General features: G+C 40.1%; 1 protein-coding gene across 3 annotated transcripts in view; it reads left to right on the top strand.

The window, feature by feature from the left end:
• The first annotated feature begins 13,238 nt into the window (after nucleotides 1-13,238).
• cacna2d3a (calcium channel, voltage-dependent, alpha 2/delta subunit 3a) overlaps nucleotides 13,239-24,775 on the top strand; it is a 130,298-nt gene continuing 118,761 nt past the window's right edge. For all 3 annotated transcript variants that reach the window (XM_076877974.1, XM_076877973.1, XM_076877972.1), the window contains exons 1-2: nucleotides 13,239-13,940; nucleotides 14,349-14,430. In XM_076877974.1, coding sequence (XP_076734089.1) covers nucleotides 13,816-13,940; nucleotides 14,349-14,430 — 207 coding nt within the window. In that variant the 5' untranslated portion in view covers nucleotides 13,239-13,815. The remainder of the gene's footprint in view (nucleotides 13,941-14,348; nucleotides 14,431-24,775) is intronic.

The following is a 24,775-nucleotide window of genomic DNA, read 5'->3' as shown; positions in this document are numbered from 1 at the left end:
TGTTTGAATATCTTTTTCCCTCATTAAATGAAATCAGCATTTAAATGCCTCATTTTGCATTTTCTCAGGTTATCTTTGTCTAGTATTAAACTTTGTTTTATTATCTGAAACATGCAAGTATGATAAATATGCAGAAAATGTAAATAATTAAATAAATAAAGAAGTGGGGCACACACACTTTTCCACGGCACTGTAAGTAGATGAAAGTTTATCTGGATACTTCTTCAGTGGAAAGGACACAACCTGAGGCATGTCATATTTCCTTTTCAGTTTTATTTGCAATAACTTCCTGTGTTTTGAAATGTTTCTAAATAATGAAATATTCCAATAATTTTTTCCCATATGGTCCCAGATTCTTGGACACCACTGCAGTGGGGTAACTAATTTCACGATGTGCTGCAGTTTACTGATTTTTTACTGATGCACTGTAGCCGACAGACACATGAAATGAAGCTCTGTTATAGAATGAGGAAATCTGTGACTGTGTGATTGTAATGACTGCACTGAATATGTTGTTTTATATCACATCCACTGGGGGTCAGTCTAGATATGCAGCAATGTGTCGCCAAAGGAACAGGAAGATGCTAAATTAGGACTATTTGCTACATGATATGAACAGAAGAATGGTGATAATGGCATTAGCAGCAATTACAATGGAAAGGACCGAAGCAGATTCATAACACAAGACACAATCAGAGCATCGCTGCAAAAATCAAACGGGGGCATGGTGATATTATTTTCTCAGGTATCTTGATTATCAGAAAGCTTAAATTAATACATAAATTGAATTACCTGATGAACCATAGTTTGGCTTCCCTGTCATTAGTGAAGTGTAGCTTCATATAACGTGCTGTAGATGTCAGTGTTGATTTGCATCTCAGGTTTTTTTGACTATGCTGTAACGCTTAATAAACCACCTACAAAGGACGAAACTATGATCCTTTATGAAATCCATTCTAAAGCAGAAATCCAAACACGTATTTAAAAGGCTGAGAGCACCATGTGGTCATGATAACAACTCGTTCCATAACCACCCCCATCAATCTGCATGGCACTATCACGCAAGACATTTCTCCTAATCTTTGTTTGCATTTAATGCTTTAGCACTTGAATTTAACAAACACAGCACAAAATTATTGGAGGAAGAACGGCAAAGATTTATCAGGCACTTTAAAGGACACGGTAAAAAATTGTGTGTGCTCAGAGTGAAGCGGAGACTTTTATTCGACCAAACTTCCCAGCATTTTGTGTTTTCCCTTCTTCTTTGAGACATGAGCAGAAGAGTAATGTTTAGTGTTTGTTGTTAATCTCACCCTGTACAGAACTCCAGAGCCAGGATCCTCAGAGTGTTCAAAGCTGGGGATTCGGACTTTGTGGCCGCAGCCTGTGCAGAGACAGATAGGCCTGCCTGTTTTATATGTAAAGCTGCCAGCCAGAACGCACAGGCCCACAGGGTACTCCATGCAATTCCTTTGTTGCAGCCAAACTGTGGCAGGGTCCCACTGTCTAAGCAGCTTTTTATTCTGGTTGCACGAGAGATTGGAAGACACTGAAGATGGAAGGTGGGTAAAGTTGGGTGTTTGTATGAATCTCTGCTCATGTGCTTTTTACAAGACGTGTTGGGGGCAGACCTGGATGACAGCTTCCCGTTTAAAAAATGGCTGACTGTAGACAATCCAGTCTTCCTCTTTTCATTTTTCTCGGTATATTACTTGTTTGGTGTGTCCACTGTGTTAGAGATAACATAGCTCAGCACCTCCGTGCCAGGATTATTCTGCTCTGTCAATCACTGATTTGGCCCAATGGGGCACTTTGATGTGTGTTAGCACTCGGTGAGTCGACTATTAATTGAACATCACAGTCAAGCCAATCACAGCTTCTGAGTTCCTCATCCGCTATCAGCACAGCCGTGGTGAATGGCCTCATTTTCGCCTCTTGGGCATGTTATCATTGCAAATGAGTTGGTTATCAACAAGACAGCGTAGACTATGAGGCTTAAACAAATAAACAGTCCAAGGGTGGATCAGAGGAGCTCCGCTATGTGCTGCTCCACAGTAGCTAAGTCATTTTATCTGAAGATATGCTTGGCTGTTTTTGTAAGAAGCACATTTGGGTTACAGAATGTGTGGTTTACCGATAGATTTTTCTCTTATTATTAAAGGCTAAAAATAGGCTGCTTTGACAGCTGTGCCAAGTGCACGGGCTGCATTTCAAAATGTGAAGAAACGCTGATAAACTGTGATGTAATGATTGAAACTATATACTGTTGAGTCACTCAGCTTTTTTCTTTTCGTTTTTGTTTGCAGCTGAACCGCATAGTGTTTCTGAAACAATACAGAGAAAGCACGCAGCAAGGAAAAGGTGGTGGGCTATCTTATTGTGCTCATTCTCAGAGTAATTTCCTGTAACACGGGGCATGGCTTTGGTTCTCTCGGCAAACAGTTCGCCTTTGAAGAATAATTTGAAATTATACATTTTAATAAGGTGCAGCAAGGCCGGGCCAATGAGACGCAGGAAAAAGATAAAAAGGAGATTGCATATCTGAAATAAGCTGATGATGGAAGGGATGGGACCAATAAAGGAGAGGGGGTGCGAATAATGGGGCTAAGGAGGGAACTTGTAACAGCAAGGTGTTTTTTCTTTAATTGAAGTGGCGGGGGAATGTGGAATGGGACGCTCCGGGCAAATCAGCTGGGAACATGTTGTGAATGTAATGTAACACTTTGGCAACATTTTTAATATGCTACACAAAACAATGCAAATATCGCAGACAGCTCCTCTGCTGCCTGTTATTTCTCCACATAATGAAGTTGCCTCTCCCATCAAGTCTTCTCTTTGAAGCAATCAGACAGCTGCTTGAGTCATTTCACACTGTTTGTTTGAAGACGGGAAAGTAAATTGACAAGTTTACACAGTAATACAGAAGTCAGACTGTCCACACGATTTGCGTGTTGGATTTATTTTATTTTTCTTCAGTTTTTATTATTGCCATGGCCACCAGCATCATTCCTCTGTCGCTGCTTTCTGTCTCGCTCTTATATCTGACTCGTCTCTTATTTATGCCTTCTTTTTCAGTCTTCTATTTTTAGGCAGCATGTCTTTAATTATGCATGTTTTCATAGTGCTTTTTAGTATTAGTGTTATTTAAGATGATATGCATATCTCTCTGACACACGGCCTGGTCCCTACTTTCTTTGTGTTTACGAGGCTTACGTTGAATCTGGAAACCAGTGTGAGAACTGTGCAAACTATGAAGTGTTTGATGAAGTGTTTGATGAGATCAGGAGATAAAGCCACAGAAGGTAAAGGTGTTGGACTGGATGGATGGTCAAGCATGCATACCTGCATGCATGCATGCATGAACACGTGCCTGTGCTTCTTGTTTTCGCTGTGCAGCGCTGTTCTAAATATTTGTAATAACCTTCTGATTTTACTCTTTGTTTTCAAACAATGATTCATCAAAGTTATTAAAAGTATTCAGCTTCCATTGCTCTGTCATTACACTTTTAATGATATGAAAAATAGAGGGATATAGTGAGATGTTGATGGACATTAAACGTTCATGTCAAGATTTGTGCAAAATTATGGGGTTATTACTGTGCACTGGTCGGCAGCTGAGAAGTCAGCATGACTCCTGCATTTCCTCACAAACCTAAGGTGTGGAAAGTGATTTGTCACTCACAGATTTCTAACAAGACAGACTCTTAAATACCAAATTATATGACCTGCCAAATCTTTCTCCTTTCCTACACACTCCTGCTGCGCTCTCAATGCCTTCAATTTCAGACCTTTTGCACCTTCTTTGTTCAGGTTGAGCTCAGGACTCAAGCCAGTCAAGTTCTTCCACACCAAACTCACTCATCCATGTCTTCAGGGACCTTGCTTTGTGCACTGGTGTGCAGTCATGTTGGAATAGGAAGTTGCATGAAATTTCCCAAAATGTCTCGGTATGCCATTCACTGGAACTAACTCTTGAGAAACAATGCCTCACCATAATCCCCCCTGCACCAAACTTTACACTCGGCACAATGAGATAGACAAGAGGCAGGGATAGCTCAGTAGGTAGAGTGGTGGCCCCATGATCGGAAGGTCGGGGGTTCGACTCCACTGAACTCCACTGAGCAAGGTACCGTCCCTACACACTGCTCCCCGGGCGCTGCATTGGTGGCTGCCCACTGCTTCACTGGGTGAATGGGTTAAATGCAGAGGAACTATTTCCCTATGGGGACTAACACATACACATTACAGTTTTTTTTAATTGGTTTGGTACTATTTTCACAACTAAAGTGTGCATTTTCAAATCTCTCAGTACAAAACTCACATTTGATCACATTTGTAACACCACTAGTCATTCTTTCAAATCTGATGTCATGAGTTCATTGTATTTGCACATATTTTCATTCCAGTTAATCATTGTTGCAGAACACATGATCATTGTGATATATTCTGAGAACATTTGCTTTACTCACCCAAACAAAACAGTAAGATCTTTTTTCAACGTAGTACTTTTACCAATCATTTCATGCAGGAGCAAATAATACAAGGTAAGCGTCTCAAATTGTCCTTGGTGATGAATGAGTGTAACTGAACTGTAAAACTTTACACAGCAAATATTACACTCATGTTCAGGCATAACCAAAAATTTTATATATATATATATATATATATATATATATATATATATATATATATATATATATATATATGTATATATATATATATATATATATATGTATATATATATATATATATATATATATATATATACACACACACACACATGAAAAAGGGAGAAAAAACAGCAAGTCATTTACATAAGCACAATATATTTTGTATTTTATTTTCATCACTTTTACACAATTAATCAAGCCGGTCATTAACATTGGGCCATAAATTTTCATCAACATCACAGTGGATGTCTTCGTTGTTCAGGCACCGTGGGAAAAATCTCCTGGCATGACGAATCCAGGCTTGACATTGCTCAGCAGTTATATCACCACAAGCTTCACACATGACTTGAAGAAGGGAGACATGCTCATGGGGATGGCGATCATACACCTTCCACCTCCATGTAGAGAAGAATTCCTCAATTGGGTTGAGGAAAGGGGAATATGGTGGAAGATAGAGTGTCATGAAGCGAGGATGTGTTTGAAACCATTCCTGAACCAGCTGTGCATGGTGGAAGCTGACATTGTCCCACACAACAACATAGACAATGTCTTCTCCCTGACAGGCCTGCTCCAGTTCATTTAAAAAAAACTATCAGGTGTTCAGTGTTGTATGACCCTAGAACTGGTCTACAGCCTACCACACCATCTTCAGATATAGCTGCACCCATTGAGATGTTTCCTCCACGTTGTCCAAGGACTTGGATGGTAGCCCTTTGTCCAATAAGGTTACGTCCTCTGCGTCTAGTTTTTGCCAGATTGAAACCGGCCTCATCAACAAAAATATACTTGTGATGATTCATATACTGTCAATATTGAAGTATTACAAATTACATTAGTGTAAACTGACAATTACATGTTGTTCATCTATACAATAGAGTACTATATTTTAGAAGTGAAGTTGCTATAGCAGACATACCGGTTTTCTTGGCGAAAAGTTCTGATGATAGAGCTGACAGTTGACCTTTGTAAATTAGGCTGTACCAACCTGGCAGCCTCAGCCATGGTAAGGCCTCTGTTAACCACATGGTCAACAATGATGGCCCGGACTTCATTAGAGATGATGGTGCGTTGTCTTCTGCCTACATTTCTCTGAAGACCACCTCTCTGTCGAGGAGCACCACCACCTCTTTCTCCTTGTCTGTGTCCACCTCTCTGTCGAGGAGCAGCACCACCACCTCTTCGATGAAGGTTTCCTCTCCCTACGAGTCTATCCTGCTCCATATTTGAACAGTGCAAAGTCTCAAACACAGTTCTACTTATATGGTAACTAATTGTGATCATCAGGGGGAAACAATTAGCAAGTATAGTGTTTCTAGATTGAAAGCTCTTGCAGCAATGTGTAACTTACAAATGACCAGACAACAATCAGTCAAGTTGAAAATCCATGGACATAATGGATGATTCATTGATTGAACATTAAGATCAATTGAATTAAATGATAGAAAAATGTATTAAACTGAATAATAAGAGATGCAAATCAAAAATTTGATAGTGATAACATTATGAAAGGCAGTAACTGTGAACAAAACATTTATTTAGATGAAACACTTATTTTGTGTAGTAAAAAGGATATTTTGTCATAATGTGTATTGTACTGACACAATTGAAAATATGCTGAAATGTTTGAAAAACGTGCACTTTTGATGATCTGTTGTGATATAAGTACTAAGAGTTTTGAAAATGTACCAATTGCTTGTGAAAACTGCGCCAAACCAATAAAAAAAAAACTGTAAGTATGTTCCCCTGGCAAACCTAGACTTGTCTACATAGCAGGATGATTCATGACTCCAGAGTAAAAGTCTCCACTGCCCTAGAGTCCAGTGGTGGCTTGCTGCATCCGACTCTTTGCATTGTGTTTGATGATGTGAGGCTTGGCTGGAGCTGCTCAACAATGGAAACCCATTCTATGAAGTTCTTGATGCACTTTCCTTCAGGTAATCTGAATTTGGAGGTGTGTAACCATTAGTTCTGTATGAAGTTGGCGACATCTCTCCACTGTGAGCCTCAGCATCTTCTGTGATTCTCTACCACTTTGTGGCTGAGTTGCTGTCATCCCCAGTCACATTTTGTTCTAGTAGCACTAACAGGTGACTAAGAATATTTACTAAGGAGGAACTTTCTCACTTGGACTTCCTACAGTGGTACCACACTGGAACTGACACAGTTGTTGTAGAAGCAGTCTGCATGCCTAGGTGCTTGATTTTATACACCTGTGGCCATGGAAGTGATTGGAACACCTGAATTCAGTGATTTGGGTCGGGGGATGCTTTTGACAGTATAGTGCATCTTCACTTTCTTAGCATGGTCTATAAACAAAGGCACATGGACTCCCCTCCATTGCCAAAATATATCAACAAATTTCTGAATCATATAGAAGGCTTACAGGTCTTTCAGATTCTCCAGCACATCATTTTTATGTGACTACATACAATATGGCAGTTCTGTTGTCTATTATAAGTATCACAATATTCCATCAACTCATTTCTTTCTCAAAAATAGCTCGATGTTCTAACTGTTATCTCTGGCCAGAGGAAATGACTGGTGTATAAAGGCCTTTAAACACAATTATCCTCACTAATATGCGTCCCGTTATGTGATTTTCTTTTTTCAACGACAAGTTCATCTTCGGTATGATTTAAGAAAGCAGTTACTTCACCCTATTATCTTCCTCTGGCTTTTCACAAGATGTCTTCGACCCTTTCGCTGAGTCTTTCGCTGAACAAGCTGTTTCTTTCTTTCAAGATTGACTGCTTGTCGGAAGAAAATGAAACAATGGCGACTGCTGCGTGTTTTCCTGCTGCACTTGAGCTTGTAGCAGAAAATGTTCAGTTAGGTCTTACAAAGTGCAAACATTAAACAAAAAACACATAATATTAATGAAGCGCCTGAATTATTAAGAATAACTGAACGGGAGTTTATTATTTGCTTCTTGAGGTTTTGGGGATGAAGGCAGCTGCTCGCTGTATCCGGTTTATGCCTCAGGCCTCCTATGCAGATATTCTCAGCTGAAAAATCCCAGCCATAATACTCTCCACTTATCCAAGGAGGAATTCCTGAACTTTTAACACAGAGGATCTACTTTAGCTCTACAAGCTAAAATGTATATCATTTTGCACCTTTAACCCCCTGTAACAAACTTATTTAAAGTGCAAATTTTAGCTTTCATATAATAAATATTGATTCTGGATTCTGACAGAATATTACCCCAATAAGTAAAACCTTTTATCACATTTTCTGAATGTTTCACAATTACATAGAAACAGCCACAGTAATTTTCTAAAGAGCAGATGCTAGTTTAGAAAATCAGGCTACCTTTCAGCAGCACTGCAGGAAAGCTTTAAGAGTCCATGCAATCACTGAACTTTTTATGTTTATAGAAGCTACTATGATCCATCTAAAAACCTTCATCACATTTTTTCCAGCATTGCAGGAAAGACCAGTGATCATTCATGCTTCCTTCTCCGGTGGTACACAGGTGACATGCCAGGCACACGCCAAGGCTTCCACCATTTCTTGTTGTACATCCTTTGCAAGCTTGGTGCAATTTGTCCTCAGGCTCATGAATCTGGAGTGCAATGGGTATTTTGATCTATGACAGTGCATATTCCAGGGGCAGCAGTCTCATCAAATAAAGTTGAATATTTCTGTGCCAGTGCTCATGGGGGAACCCTCTTTTGGCATCTCATTATTAACTGCATTTAATCAAAGCATTCACAGAGCAAGGTGAACTCTGAGCCTGACAAAGAATTATTTAGACTGTTCTATGACATTCCCAGTGGGACTACACCTGTCACTGTCTGTACTCATAAACTCACTGATGGTCAGTCTAATCTCTGCAAGCATCTGCATATGAATATGTATCATCTGGACTGAAAATGTTATGATTTACAATTGTAGTCCAAGTTCGTTACTCACATTAGGGAAGGCTCCGGCCACACTGTCTACATAAAGTATGTGAAAAGTTATGTCACTATGGCGAATATATTGGGAACAAGTTGGTTTGATAAGCTTTGTTCGACGAGCAATTTTCCAGATATTCACGTATTGTTTCATCAAGCTGCTATTCATTGCTTTCAAATGCATATCTTTAACTCTGGTGCTAAAATACCACCTAAATGTTGTTTGAGGCGGGTGGGGGAGGTGGTGATGAGGGAGAGATTCAAATAAAATCCTGAGGATGTTGGGAGCATGATAAAAAGCGAATGTGGATGTGGTCCAGCTGAAGCTCACTGAAATATCATCACATCCACGTCAGTCTGCCCGGTGCTGCCACCCTTGCCTCTGATCTGTATTCTGCAGTTGTACATAGAAGTGACCTTGGTGACAATGAGCTGCCAGAGGCAAGAATAACAGGTAACCCCGAGGTCAACCTAGGGACAAAAGAAAGGAAAACAGCTTTAAAGCTTTCATCCTTAAATTAGTTTTAGTCTCATTTATGTTTATATAATATTATGTGAATTGTTTATTACTTTTCTATCTATCACTAACATCAGTATAATATTAACTAGATGAGTCTTTCGAACACTGGATCTACAACCATGAATCTGAGAGGTAGATTATTATGTCAATGGGAGTTTCCAGCTAGTATTTAAACACAATAATAGAGTGATGTCAGCTGAGGACTGCAGAGGCAACACAAACCATGCTTTTACGCGCTAAATCGTCCATATGTCCAACATAACAAAATATAGCAAAAATAGGACTGGAGATGTGACAGTGTTATTTTTTTCTTTGCTGTAATGTCAGGCACAGATCTGCTAGCAGCACGGTACACTCTGCTCTGTAAAATCAGGTGTGATTACAGCCCCGAGAACAGAGGAAGTTGGAGCACTGAGGCAAAACGAGGGATTTCATGGCTGGAAGAGAAGACTTAGTCATTAGACTTGTGTTTTCTTCTCTCTGATGTAACCCATTATCCCTTTACTGTCTAGAAATATGTTATTACATTTATTTTTTTTATGTTCGCTAATAATTTCAGTTTTTTCTCACTACATTAGCTTCATCCCCTGGCAACTGCATGCTCTTTATTGCTTTCAAGGTTGACTGTACTGTGTGAACGAATCCCTTGTTAATCCAGATTTTAGCGCCCTGCCTCGCTGCCCCAACCATGCAGAAAAAATGCATGGGTTTGCCTCTAGCTGATATGCATGGAATTATATGGAAGCATGTTTTTCTCCTAGCTAGTAACTAGAACATTTTTTTTTATTTCATAAATATTATCAGTCACTTCTGTCCTAACAAGCTGTGTCTTTCGTGTCATGGCTAGAAGCTGTTGCATCTCTGGGTTTGGATTTAAGGGGACCTGGTCATTTATGGCATCCATGAAATGTGAAATGGGGGTGACTTTGCGCAAAATCTATTGTACTCAACAGTGTAAGTGATTACAAAGCATTAAATAAGTTGTGGAAACAAGAAAATAACAACTACTCAGAGAGAAAGAAAATATAACCCTACACCTTTGCTGTGTTTCATTTGTTTTCTACTTGGCCATTCCTTCCACCTACTGCATCTCCTGTTATTCAGATCACAGTGCTTTTAAGTGAAATGGTCGTACTTAGTCGCTCAGTGATATTAAAACACACAATAACACACTCAAGAACTCTCTGGGAGACATTAGCTTTGTGGATAAAAACTTCCATTCACAGAGAAAAATCACTCCAACTTCCACAGCTGATATTTTCTTCATATTGTTCGGGTTTCTTGTGTTTCAGATGCTCTGTGTGATGGGTAATCTATTTACCTCGTGAAAAATGATGGTTGGATTTCTTCTCAGTCTTTTCTTTGTGCTGTAGGGCTGCCTCAATATTAATAGAAATGGGAGCAAAGTGATGAGAAACAGGAGTTAAACTCTAGTGTTTCTCTTTATTTGACTAAAAACGCAGAATACTGGAGCAGTTGTGTTTTTGCACTGTCAGGCTTTGCAGTTACTTTGCAGCTGAAATAATGTGATAAACAAAACTGCACGTCCTGTAAAATAAGAACAGTATGTTAAAAGTAAAATACGGCACACTATAATCTAACTAATATATAACTAGAAAAAGAAACAAGGCAAAATATCCTCACATTTAGTTTCTATTATAGATTGAACACCAAAAGCAGTGAATTCTGCATTTCTAATAACCTGATGTGCTTTTTGTCAGGCTCTCCGTACATTGTAAATGTACATTCCCAGTTTCTAATGTAGGTTTTCTGTTACTGTGTTGTAATAAATTGGTCTGTTTCTTCATTAAGACTGTTCATGAGAACATTTAAATACCATTAGCATTATTCACACAATGTACACAAATGTGCAGCCTAATGTGTGAAACGTACAGGGTTTTTTTCTCATGAAGGAACCTGATACCTAAAGGCGGTCATTGTCCGTTTACCTAGCCTGTTCCTCCATGGTTATCACTCCCTCGGAGTTCCTGTCTCATGGAATCTCCTTCATGCTCTTCAGTTTCCTGTTCAGGAACAGCAAACCTTCTGGTAATGATGATACGTATTAATGTGCCATCCTAGAGGAGTTAGACTACCTGTGCAACCTCTGTAGGGTTTCACGCTAATAGTAGTGACAATGATCCCAATCAAGTGCAACACTAGTGAAAAAAGCAGTCAAAACAGATGAGGAGGGAAAATGCTTCCACCTGTAAAACCATTCCTGTTTTGGGGATTGTTTCATTGCTGCCCCTCGAGTGCACCTGTTGTTCATGTCATTAACACCCAAACGCAGCTGGAACTGATTAACAACCTCCCCTGCTACTTAACTGACCAGATCAATATCCCGGTGGTTTAACTGACTTAATGTTGTAATCTGATTAAAAACATGTTCCTTTATTTATTTGAGCAGTAGTCATCTTAATTAAAGTCTCTTAACACCAGTCCATCCTTGTTGTGGAAGCACAAAGAGTTCCAATCAATGTTCAGGTTAATGTGTTGCAAGAAAATAAGTTACAAAGTGATGTGTTAAGTAACACATTGTTTGCATTAAACTAGATGTAAACTGCAGGCCAGAAACTGTTGATTCCATGCAAGCATCTGCACAGACCACATGCTGATACAAAGCTACGAACTTTTATATTATCAACTGGTAATTATGTAGCATGGCATCACAGGTCATCTTGTGGAGTAATGCAAAAGTAATGTAATGAATTGCGTAACGACTTACTCTCTCCAGAAAGTAATTAAGTAGGATAATGCATTGCTTTTTTGGAGTAGACATCAAAGTCCCGACTCCTGCGGGAAAAGTAATAAACATAACTGTTAAGTAAAAGTCATATAATGAAATCTTTCCCCATTTATGCCATTTTAACGCTTCATGTCTGTCAGTAGAACGAGCTATTAGAGTTTTTGCTTCACTAATTTACTTTTTATGTAGATTTGTCATCCTCGTGGCCAGAATCGACACAACAAGTCCCAAAGCTGACTGAATGTGACTTCCCTCTGTAACAATTATGGGTGTTTTGTATGCTTGACCCAAGCCTGCTGTTCACACTGGTGTTCGACCCATATATGTCAAAGGTGACTGTCACGGTTGACGCTGGCCAACCATGTGGATGTGAGGAAGGAGGACCCAGGCGCAGAGCTCTGAATGCAAGCAGTGCGTTTATTTACAGCGAATGGAAAATAACAATAAATCCTCAGTGCGTTCCTGACTCCTGTGACATATCCTCTTCCCAGTGTTAGTGTTCTTTGTCCCCACTAATCAGTGTCTGAGCACCCTGTGCTCGCTGCCCTCTCGTCTCCACACTTCTCCTGGGGAGACAACAAAGAGGCAGCCGTCAGACACGCCACAATGCAGCAGAGTAAACTTACTAATTAGTCAAGAGACTAACGTGAAGCCACGCAACGAGTCAGAGAGAGCTCCACCACACTCTTAAGTAGCTCCTCCCACGAGGCTTGATCAGCTGCAGGTGTGTGTGCCAACCACCTGGCAGGGCCACACCCACCAGGCCTGAAGGTGCCTGTAAACAGGTGCTCCCAGATACACCTGCATCCACCCACCTACACACACACACACACACACACACACACACACATACCTGCACGCTGGGAGAATGAGGGATAGCAACACCAAAAACACATATAATATAATACAAGTCCATAACTGCTCAGGGACCCTGGGTCGCTGAGCAGTGACTCTTTTGTAGGCATGCAATCTTCTAAGCAACCCCTCTGCAGGGGTAGAAATAGGCTATTCAGTCAGTGTTGATCCCCCTCCTGTGGTTTGCCAGAATCCTTCCTTCTACGTGAAATGCGATCCATCACAGAGGGTCCGTTGCCTGGGGGTTCTCATCCTCTTTCACAACCCATATGCCCACACACTGCCAGAGCAGACTTATCTGGTCCTTCCCTTTTTCTACCAAGGGGCCGGACACCCCGATTTCCTGCTGTCTTTTTTTTAAACATACACACTTTCTTTTTTTGTTCTCCCACTTTCATCAGCACTTTAGCAGTAATTCCTGCTTCAGTGAACTGGGCATACAGCGCATGACTTGATCTGACATGAAAGCTAAAGGCTATAGCTATTATAGCCCTGTGAATGAAGAAGACGGAGAACGACAGGGGCAAGTCCCAAGTATGGCGCAATTCAACAACAACAACAACGGCATCCTCTGTAGCCTTTCCTCAGACTGTGTGTGTGTGTGCGTTTCCGAGCGCGCACCAGAGTGCGGGAGAGAGAGAGAAAGTGAGAGAGAAGACCAGTCGCTTCATTCAATTGGAGTGGGCGTGCTCTTGTGCGCTGCATCGTTTGATGATCTCCCCGCTTCCCCCCCAGAACCTCCACTCTGTGCTCTCCGTGGCTGAGGTCGGCCAATCTAAGCGACCGAGAGGACTTTCCGTGCCGGTGAACACGAGCTCCACTTTCCGTCGCTCGGCATAGCGGGGTGCACCTCACCAGTCAGCGGGGCCACACCGCAGCACTTTGGATAACTCGCATAGCTGAAGATTCTGCCGTTTGCCAAAGCGCATCGCCGCGTCCCACGCCAGCCGAACAGCTGGACATGTTACCATGAATAATTTAGTCAGTCAGCACAGGTGACTTTTAAGCTCCCCATTTTATTTTTATTTTAAAATTTGGATTCTCTGGAGGGAAAAATCTCTACGGTGGCAGCATAAGCTCAAAACTCGCTCTGAGCGCGTAGGGGCGTTATTTTTGCCCAAGATGCAGGTGGATCGGAGCGGTGTGCTTTTCAGTGCTGGGTCTACGTGGCTCCTCTTACTTTTCTCAACTCTAAGCATCAGGGTCACGGGGGTGGGAGGAACCCACCAAAGCATCCCTCCGTCTGTGTAAGTAGATGTCCTTTTACGCGAAAGTGCTGTTTCAAAGTGGTTTCAAAGCAAGACTTTATACAAAGACAAAGAAAAAACCCGGCAGTGTGTCCTCATCGCTTCAGTCTTTTATTTTATTTGAATGCACTATGTATATATATATATATATATATATATATATATATATATATATATATATATATATATATATGTGTATATATATATATATATATATATATATATATATATATATATATGTGTATATATGTATATATATATATATATATATATGTATATATATATATATATATATATGTATATATAACAAACAACTTTATCTTCACTTTAATCTATTTATTTATTAACTTGTTTTTTCCCCATTTCTGGTTTGGCCTGTGCACTGTGCCTATTTTTTAATATCCGCAGGGTGAAGCTCTGGGCATCAGCGTTTGGTGGGGAGATGAAGTCCATCTCAGCAAAGTATTCTGGGTCGCAGCTGCTGCAGAAGGTGAGCTGGTTTATTAACAGAACTCAACTCTTCAGGCGTCAAAACAGAAGTACACCCTTGAAGCTTTAAACAATATTCAAATTTCCAGATGGTTTATCTTAGGTAGGTTTTTTCTTTTCTGTGAACACTAAAAGAAAGACAAGGTTGTTAAAAGAGAGTCTTTTAACAACTGTAAATATGTTTTTTATTATTTAAAAAAAAGATTTGCATTCTTGGGGAAGTACCGAGGAGTGAATATACCCAGTACACAAACTTCACTTTGTCCAAAACTGCATTGATGTGATTCTGCAGCAGACTGTTTATTTAAAAGCTTAAAATACCTTCTTTTTGAATTGTTGGGTAGATGTGAAACATAACGCTTGTGAGAGAAACTGAGTGGTGTTGGGTAATTTTCGAGTTGAGAGAAATGTCACTTTTCTGCTCTTAAACGGCAGGATGTGTGCTTTTTAGCCACTTGAGAATCAGTAATGCACTTTGACTGTGTAAGCATGGATTTAAAAGCATATTCGGAACACATGCCATTTAAATAGGTGTCATTTCTCAAGCACTGCGTTCATGCACACACACACACACACACACACACACACACACACACACACACACACACACACACACACACACACACACACACACAAGTTTACTGTCAGAAAAAAAGCATTAAGCTATATTTCTCACACATGTAACACCCCCTTACCTCTTTTTATGCCTCTCTGCAATCTCTTTTCGGCGCTCTTCCACTCTGCTTTGTGGCATTAATGCAAGATTCGAGTTATGATGGAATGCAAATTTCCCTAATGGAGGACCACTTTATGAAGCTTGAGTTAAAACTGGCTAATGGATAATTAGTGGATAAAAGGCCAAGTTGAAACTAACCTCTCAGTGGGCAGTCAGACAAAATGCTACACATGTGGCCACAATCTCAGGACTCTGCTGGGTGCAAAGGACCACCCTGCTGTAAGGTGTCACACAGGCCAGGGTGGAGGTCTGACGTGGAGCAAAGAAAACGGGAGCCGCGTGTGTCATGTACAGTTCCACGCCCAACGTACGTGGCCACACACTTCATATTCATGTGCGCAGTCACATCGTTATACGTGGGCCTACAGCATGGATTTCATCAGCAGCTGATAAATCAAATCAAAATCAAATCACTTTTTATTGTCACATCACATGTGCAGGCACACTGGCACAGCACATGCGAGTGAAATTCTTGTGTGCGAGCCCCACAAGCAACAGAGATGTGCAAACACAACAACACAAACGAGCAAAATACAAGAATGGCCAACCTGAAACTAATAAATATATGTACAATATATAATAGTGTATGCATTTCTGGATGTGTATACTAAATATTTTCCTACGTGTGTGTGTGTGTGTGTGTGTGTGTGTGTGTGTGTGTATACACATTTTTACAAATTAAATAGTAAAAAAATAAAATAATAATAATAATAATAATAAAATATATAAAATATACAGAGTTGAATATGTGCAAAACAAGTGGCACTTATATACAGTATGGAGTGCATAATGTTAAAGTTCCAGTAGTGAAGCTGAGGTGTCTATAAGGCAGCTGACTGGTGTTATCTTTTTGACAGGATAAAAACTGTTCCCCCTTTTCATCTTTTTTTTTTCTGCCTCCAAAAAGAAGATAACCCTCCTACAGAGTAATGACCTCTTTATGAAATGCAAATTAAGGCCTCTGGGTTAATTGAGCAAAGAACAGACTTGGCGACCACTTTGTCAGGAAAGTGCATTTTCCACACTAAACTGTTATGATGCAATTGTGTCCACATGCACAGTCCCACAGGATGTGCAGGATGTGTAAATGCACACATACATACACACCTGTAAGTTTTGCTAACAAGTCACATCATCCCATCTATTATGCCATGTTGTGTGTCCAGTCTAGTCCAATAGCCTTTGTCCAGGAATGCTGAGAAGGGAGCACATGTACCTTGAGGGCACATATGCTTTTAAATAAGCAGAAAGAATGAAGCATGTACACTGTTGTACACTGAGACGAGGATGGTAGTGAAGAGAAAAGACTAAAACGTGCGTGTGTTTTTCCCCCAGGCAGAGGACAGATGGACTCAGCCTCTCTTCAGTTATCTTTCTGACCCTAGCGTAACTAAACTCCCTTGGAAATGACGATACTTCTGTATGAGTCGCACACATGCCGCTTTTTCGGTTCAGCACCATCTTCGCCATCAAACCAGCACGAAGAAAGAAATAGTTTCTAGTGGACAAATTGCAAATTTTAAAGTTTCCTAATTACTTTGTTGCACAGAATATAATCTAAACAGTACGCTAATCTTAATTACCCTGGCACAGAAGTACCATGAAGAGGAAATAGTGCTCAGCGGCATTTACACTTTGTTTTTTAACAGTTTTGTGTTGCACCTATTGTGCTTCATGCTGCTTCTTTGTGTGTCAAATTAAAATGCCGCTAATTGAATTCGATACTTCCTTTGTGTTGACTCTGCTTTAATTTGATGCTTGATTTGACTTCCTATTTAATCTTCCTTAATAAGAGATATTCTACAGAAGTGCACAAGTGTTGTTAATCATAATTAATAGTACAAAGCCTAGAAACAGTTAACTTAATTCCTGCTTAATTAACTGAGTAACAGCCCTAATTCAAATACGCTAGTATACTAAATTAATATTGCCAGAAATAATTCACATAGATCTTTTCAGTAATTTCAGTGAGAATAAAAGCAGAATAATTTTTAAATATGTTTATGACTTGGGTGACTTTTTAGTATGATTCTCAAAAGGATTTGAGCTTCATCAATTCAAATCCATTTGAGAAATTTCAACTTTAGTGCAAAGACACTGATTTGTTGGGAATAAAATCAGTTGGGAGCAGATTTTTTCTTTTGTCCTTCTTCTGCGGTTCTGATCTGTCATCCCTTCCCACGCCATCGCTCCCTTCCTATATCCATCGGAAACAGCTCTTGTTTCAAGGTTATACCAGTCAGGACACGTGTGTGTGTGTGTGTGTGTGTGTGCTTGTGTGAAGAAGAAAAAAAGCTATGATCAATAATGCCTTCGGTCTGTTACAAATCCAGTATTAGCGACTCATCTTCTCATATGCATACTAGCGGTGCATGTTCAGCGCAGTGTAGCTGTATTCGCACACACAGATATAAAGGAAAGGAGATTTCTGTTGGAGACACATTAACCATCTCCCACTGATAGTTAGAATTAGCTCTGTGTGTTTTACCCTCTTCACTGCTATTTTGTTGAGATCTTTAATTTCATGTATCATTGAGCAACCTGTCTATAAGAGCCAGGCTGGCTGCGATGGCTGCGTCTGTGTGCGTGTTGTTGGCTGGCTGGACCAGTTTTCAGCTCGCTGATGTTATGGCTTTCTGGAATCAGAGAAGTGGGACATTATGCGAGGCTGAAATAACTTCAAGCCTTTTGGTAATGGAAGATACAAGAAAAATGATCAGGCAGCAGGATTGCACGTCTGCGATCCTATTTTTAAAAGCATAAGCTGAATCTGAGAGCGAGGAGTAGGCAACAGGGTACGTGCTTGCACCGTGTGCGTTAAGTTAGCATACCTAAAGTACGTTAAGCGTGCTCAGTCACACATGCACACACCATCTCTCACACAGAGGCACATACGCAGAGAAAAAGAGCAGAGGGTGACGTGAAGGTGTAATGATGTGTGACAAGGCTACGCTGGAACCGATTTGCTTGGGTGGGGAAGAAGAGTGTGCGTGTCTGTGTGTGGGTGCACATATAGTTTTTTTATGCAACGATGCCACATCATTTACTCTTACAGAAGGGCTTAATGGTTTAAGGCACTGGCATGTCAGTTGACAAGAATCCTCAAGAATGAGTTGAATAAGACCGAGCTAAGTGGCTCCTCAAAAAGAAAATAGTTGTTAAGTTCTCCAGTCAAACGTGCTCCACGTGTGTGTCTCTGAAATCGAGAGAAAAGGTTAAGGAGGATAAAAAAACAGCAAAAAATTTGTTTTGCTGGGATTATTTCAATTATCTTAACAGAATTCATTTAATTGATGGATGGACTAATCTTCAAGGAAGATGAAATATGTGTTTATATGATATAGTGACAGTGTTCATCTTGTAGTTTCCATCCCAGCAGCGCACACCGTGCAAAGCTTTTCTTAAATCTCCTTATTTTGGTGAAGTATTGTCAATAAGAACGTTTGGAAATTAAAACTTTCCAGTTTGATATTTACAAAACAAATACGACATGTGATTAAATGCTATCATACATCGGTCAATTCTGCTTTGTATACACTTGTATTACAAGCCAGTACTAAGCGGTTTATTTGACATAAGCTTTCAGAAATCTAACGAACACATTAATAAAAACACAAATGATCATTTATGTCATTCGGTGCCATATCAGGATCTTCTGAAGGATGTTTTACAACTTGTAGAAAAAATTCTGGTTTTATTTCAAATTAAGATTTTAGTCACACTAACCAGTTTTAACAGCACGACTAATTGCCTGCTTTTGAAATGGAAATGATTCGATATATATGTATATTTAAATATATATTTTTAAACCCTCATTTCAAATTAATTACTTATTTGGAGTTCAGCATGACTGACTATAACTTATATAATTTAAATTTCATTTAGCATTTTTTATTTATTCTACAAATGTTGTGTAATTTTCATTTTAAATAAAAGAAGAAGAACCTTTTTTCATACATAAATGAACGTTTCTATGTTTACAAAGCAAACGGTCTCTTTGTTAGCAGCGGGTCTGTTGCTAAAGTGGGAATGAAATTCTTAATACACCCAACGGGTCTTCCAATAGCCATAGTTCTCTTTTTGGAATTTTATGGAGAGATTTTAAATTCTGCAAATGCACCCAAATTACACATTGGATAATAACAAGTATCTATAACTGTGACTACGTTATATATTAAGCTGCAGAAATTAAGGGCCATGGTAATTATCCTTCAGAATTACATTTGTAGATAAAGCTTTAAAACAGCATTTAGATATGTGAATATTATCAGCTTGTTTTATAAACTTTGAAAAATGTCCTGAGGTGTGTGGCCTGACTAAAGCTTTTCTAAAATTGTGGCTCATGTAAGTTTTCACTTGACTATCAAAAAACAGAAGAAAAAATACTTATTTTGAAGAGCACTTTTATTTTTGTCTCTTTTTGCCCTTTATTTGACTTTCTATTTCTATGTGCATGCGTGTGTGTGCGTGTGTTTATGGTTGAAGTATGCATGATGGTGCCAGTCTGCTGCCAAGGGTGGGTGATGACTGAGGCGTTCCAGTGTAACACGGTGTCAGTGAGGGGGAGACGGCTGCAGATTAGATTTAGCTTTGGGAAAATTGAATAGCTGTCAGGTTTGGTTCAGCATGGCTGGCAATGAGGTGAGAGAAGGGAGTGTGTAAGGGTGTGTACTGATGACTGTCCCGCTTTCCCTTACCTCCCCCAACCCTCCCATCTCTTTCCTCGCTTCCCTCTCCCACCCTCACTTGTTCTCATTGACCAAAGTGTGATCTTGCTAAATTTGACTCCTTCGCTGCTCCTAGATGGCAAGAGGTGAGAAAGTGATGTGTGTGTGTGTGTGTGTGGGTGGACAGGTCTGAATACCCCTGTGAGGACCAGTTTGAGTTTCAGATCAGGGGAAGGCATCTTAGAAGAAGCGAGGACCTTTTCCCTCAGTTTTCCCTTTTTCACACCCTGCAAACAGCTTTTTGAAGGATAAGGCTTGGTGTTATGGTTAAGACTAGAATTGGCTCAGGGCATAGACAGTATAAGAAATGGATGTAGCTGCAGTGACATCATCCACTGGTTTATCCTGTTATGAAGCCACAGTCTTGTTGTCCCATAGCTTTTCCCTATGCCTGGCAAATCCTTATTCAATCCATAATAATTTGTTCAATATATTCACTATACATCCTCCTTCATCTCACCTATGTCCAAATCATCTCCACCTTGCTTCTCTAATTTTGTCTCCAAACTACTCATCCTGAGCTAAAATAAACTGCCCGTTGGCACAGGAAAAAGTATGTATAGGTAAAGCTAGAAGGAACAACACAATCTAACAAGCGATATCTTCTGATGAGGAATAAAGGGAATAGTGCCATAGCTACTAACTTTCTATGTTAAAACAGCAACACACAGTCATTAGTGTGAGATGCTGAAAGTGAAGCCAACGTCGCACTGCCAAGAACTGCTGTTCCTTGAATGGCCACTTGAGATTGGCGCCAAATTGAGGCACTCCGTGTCTGTAGCGCTGGTGACTTGTTTAATTATTTTAATCCAGTTCTGTGACACAGTATATAGATTCCTGCACTGACACCATGCCCTAGGAACCTGTGCTATAGTTTTAGTGAGTGGAATTTCAGTATTTTATTTGTGACCCTATCAGATAATTAGAAGATAACTGCGTCTGTGCAATGCATTCATCACACTACAGATGCACCTTTGTTGCCAAACTAGTATTAACTTGAACTATATGCTCGACCCTCCCACCTGAATATGGCAACTAGCTTAAAAAATGCTTTATAAGAAATCATGCTCACTTGGTCCATTTTTCTATGCAAATAAGGGTCTGGATTCATAAATCTGTTAGAATTACTTGTGAATATTAATACAGACAGTCCCTCTTAAATGAATTTTATTTCCCTGCAGTCTGGCCACAGCCTCAGCTGATTGTTAAGGTTAGGTTAAAGGACTAGCCTCTGTGAATGTCCTCACAAAGATAGATATGTAAAGGTGTGTGTAAGCGAGGAAGAGGAAGAGCAGGAAAAGAAAGAGGAATGCCGTGTCACAGAGTTAATTACAGCGTTAGCTGACAGGAGTGAAGCCTGTGCTGCTATCCTTTCATGTCCTAGCTGGCCTGCTTTAGCCAACACAGCCACTCACTCATACTGTAATTAGTGCTTTGTTGGTGAGAAAAGCTTGAGAAAGCCACTATGAATCAAACACCCTTTCTTTACTGTAGAGAGCTCAGGAGCAAGCAGTGAGGTCCCTTTGCTACCAGATTAAAGAACTTAAATTCTTAAAGAGCTAAACTGCTGACATTGTATTTGTGAGCTTAGAAAAGTCAAGTGCCTTTTGATGGCTTGTTGTGTGGTTTTTGTGAGTTTTCCCCAAATTCTCTCCAAGTTGATTTATAAAATTTATCTGTATATATATTTGATTTAGTTGCTGATTTACATTTGCAAAGAAGCTAATTTTTGTGTCCAGTTCCTGACATTTCCGCCAGAGATGGACAAACAAACATATACACACCTAGTGTTTGCTTGGTGCTGCTGGGATGATGAATGTGAACTTTGAAGATAAATATCCACTGTCATCGGCGGCTCAGCTCTGCCTCTGTTGCCCTGCAGATAAAGAGGATCTCACTGTGGCTGCACAGGACATTAATGAACACACACACAGATTTGTGTAATTATGACAGATTGTTCACCTGGCGTGCACCAGACTCAACTGCATACAGAGAGTAAAGATTAGCCAACTTGGTAAAGGGGTGGAACTAGTACTATTAAGCACATTAAGGCGCGCAGCACCGTGTGAAGGACTGTCTGTGATTTGCAGCTGTCGACATCAATCACATAGCCTTTTGTCTGGATCCACCCTGCATGCTGTAGGTAAGGATTGCTCTTATAAAGAAATGCTGTCAATAGGAAAATGAACATCGTTGTCATTATAGCTGCGCCATCAATCACAAATCCCTCCACGTATGTGTCTATGTGTCCTAAACTGCTGCATGCTCAGGTCATTCTACGTATTCATTATACTTTCTTTCTTTCTTTCACTTTTGTGGCTTTCACCTTTCTGTCAACTCTTTCCTTTGTCAATATTTTCACCCATGCGTTTATGCACTTCTTTGCATCTCCCTCAGTTAATCTTCTCTCCTTCCCTCTCGCCTTTTCTCTCAAAGTCTCTCGACTCCCTCCATCCCTCTGCTTTAATAATGGATAGGATGCAGCTACAGCACTACAGAATACATGGAAGCCGATCTTGGGACACCGCAGTGTTCGGAGCAAGTGTTAAGCCCACACCCGCAAAAATAGTTCCGCTGGCTGTAGCAGAGGTGGGACCAAGTCATTGTTTTGCAAGTCTCAAGTAAGTCTCAAGTCTTTATCCTCAAGTCTCAAGTCAAGTCTCAAGTAATGTCAGGCAAGTCAGAGTCGAGTCTCAAGTCACTGGTGTAAAAGTCCGAGTCAAGTCACAAGTCTGAAACTTTGAATTTCAAGTCCTTTCGAGTCTTTTAAAAAAAAAAACAACGAAAAAATAATGTTGCAGTTATGCTAAATGTAAATATTAGACCATGTAATTTTAAAATCTGTGTTTTTCTCAACACATGACAAAATAGTGAACTTAGAAAATATACACAAATTGTGAAATTGCACCTCTTTAAAATGCAGCTCAATTAAACCTAGCTCCAAGAATAATTTTCACCGACAGTTCTGAGATAAGCTGCATGTTATTCTTGGATGCGGTTGTAGGACCGGCTTTAAAATCGCATGACAAAAATATCATACACATTAAAAAAAACTGTATCACCAACGTAGCCTGGACAACATTTGCTAGTTAGATGAAGTCAGCTATCTCATCGTAGCATATTTATATGCATATTTATAATTATACGGTTCTTGGAGTGAGTGCATACACTCATGAAGTTTAGTAACTTCCGGTCACTGCAACAAGCCCAGGTACAGTTTACCGACGGATGGGTGCAGGACCTTGAAATGCACCGTGTAGAACGAAAGACCATCGTACGTATCATAAGTTTACCAGTCTCACAAATCGTCTTCATAAATACACATTCGTTAACCGTTTATTAATATAACCTTTGAGCTCAACGGTAATTAATTAGTAGTGGAAATAATTTCTGGTACGCGTTACAGAAATGTAGCAGTGACAACAATATTGTATGCTGTAATCGTACTGGGCAATTAGTGATACAAAACAACAGTTTTATCCTGTGAATAAAAGTATATGTTTTTGTCAGTGTACCATAATAACAGAAGCGAAACGCAATATTGTGTCAGGACAATTCACTATTTATGCACAATAAACAAAGGAGCATAGCGCCACAATTTCTGTTCAGCGCCAGACTTGCTTGTAACCTATATCACTAATTATGTTATGAAAATGACGTATTAACTACTAAAAACACTGACCTTTGTGTAAATGCTTGGAGCAGACTAACCTGTGAGCTGGAGTGTTCTGGGACGTTATATTTGATCTTTGAATGGCTGCAATCCAGGCCATCCGTCGCGTCTTTGTTACTTCGGAAACATGGCTCGAACAATTTCTCTTCAACGACGTAATCCGATAACAACCGATCTCTTTACCCGTCGGCTTCCCGTGGCTGTCATGCGACCGGCTATTGCAGTTAATAATACAACAGCTTCTTGCTATTTTTGTGTTTCTTTTTATCGCTGTGTGACTGATTTTAATTGAAAGCCTGCGTGCGCTAGTACCGCTTGCCACGAGTTCCCAGAATCCTTTGCGGTTTTACCCCTGAATGACGTCACATTTTCAATCTCTATATAATATGCATGTTAAATTTTATATTTGGGGTAAAATATCAAGTCTTTTCAAGTAAACCGGTTCAAGTCCAATTCAAGTCCCAGGTCATTGGTGTAAAAGTCCAAGTCAAGTCACAAGTCTTAGAACATTTTTTCAAGTCAAGTCTAAAGTCATAAAATTAATGACTCGAGTCTGACTCGAGTCCAAGTCATGTGACTCGAGTCCACACCTCTGGGCTGTAGCACAACGCCCTGCACTCGGTGCTCTTGCTGACAGCTTTTGTCCCAAGTCACCCTTTTGCTTCTACTTCAGCTGTGCGAACTTACACACACCCACATAAACACATTTAGTTTTACTGTGCTCTATGGAGTCCTTCAACACGCCCTGTTTGTACAACACTTCTTATAGACTGTAAGAGCGCTGCCAACTCCGGCTCAGTGGGACAGCAGTGGCCCCTCCTCATCATGACCTTCACCTGCACTTGCAAGCAACTAACACATGCACACAACGCAGGGTGGAGGAGTACAGTTGTAACTGAATAGCAATGTAGCAACACACATGAGTATTATTAACAGATCTTGTCTGATATGCATACTAAAACCCGTGCATATACGTCATTAAATGTATTATAACTTCCCTGTGTGTTAGTGTAACGGAACAGTAATAGTGACGCATACATTAAATGACTACAGTAAATTAGCAGTGCCTAATGTGCGGATGGCATAGAGGCAATGCTGAGCAGCAAGCAGTGACGAACGATTACTTGCATAGGACACTGGGGATCAGTATCAATCAATCCTGACCTGTATTGATTACATGGTGTTGTTTGGCATGGAACAAAGACAGAAG

This window comes from Maylandia zebra, linkage group LG20 (assembly GCF_041146795.1).
Source record: "Maylandia zebra isolate NMK-2024a linkage group LG20, Mzebra_GT3a, whole genome shotgun sequence".
NCBI lineage: Eukaryota > Metazoa > Chordata > Actinopteri > Cichliformes > Cichlidae > Maylandia > Maylandia zebra.
This window is presented reverse-complemented; position numbering and strand designations above follow the sequence as displayed.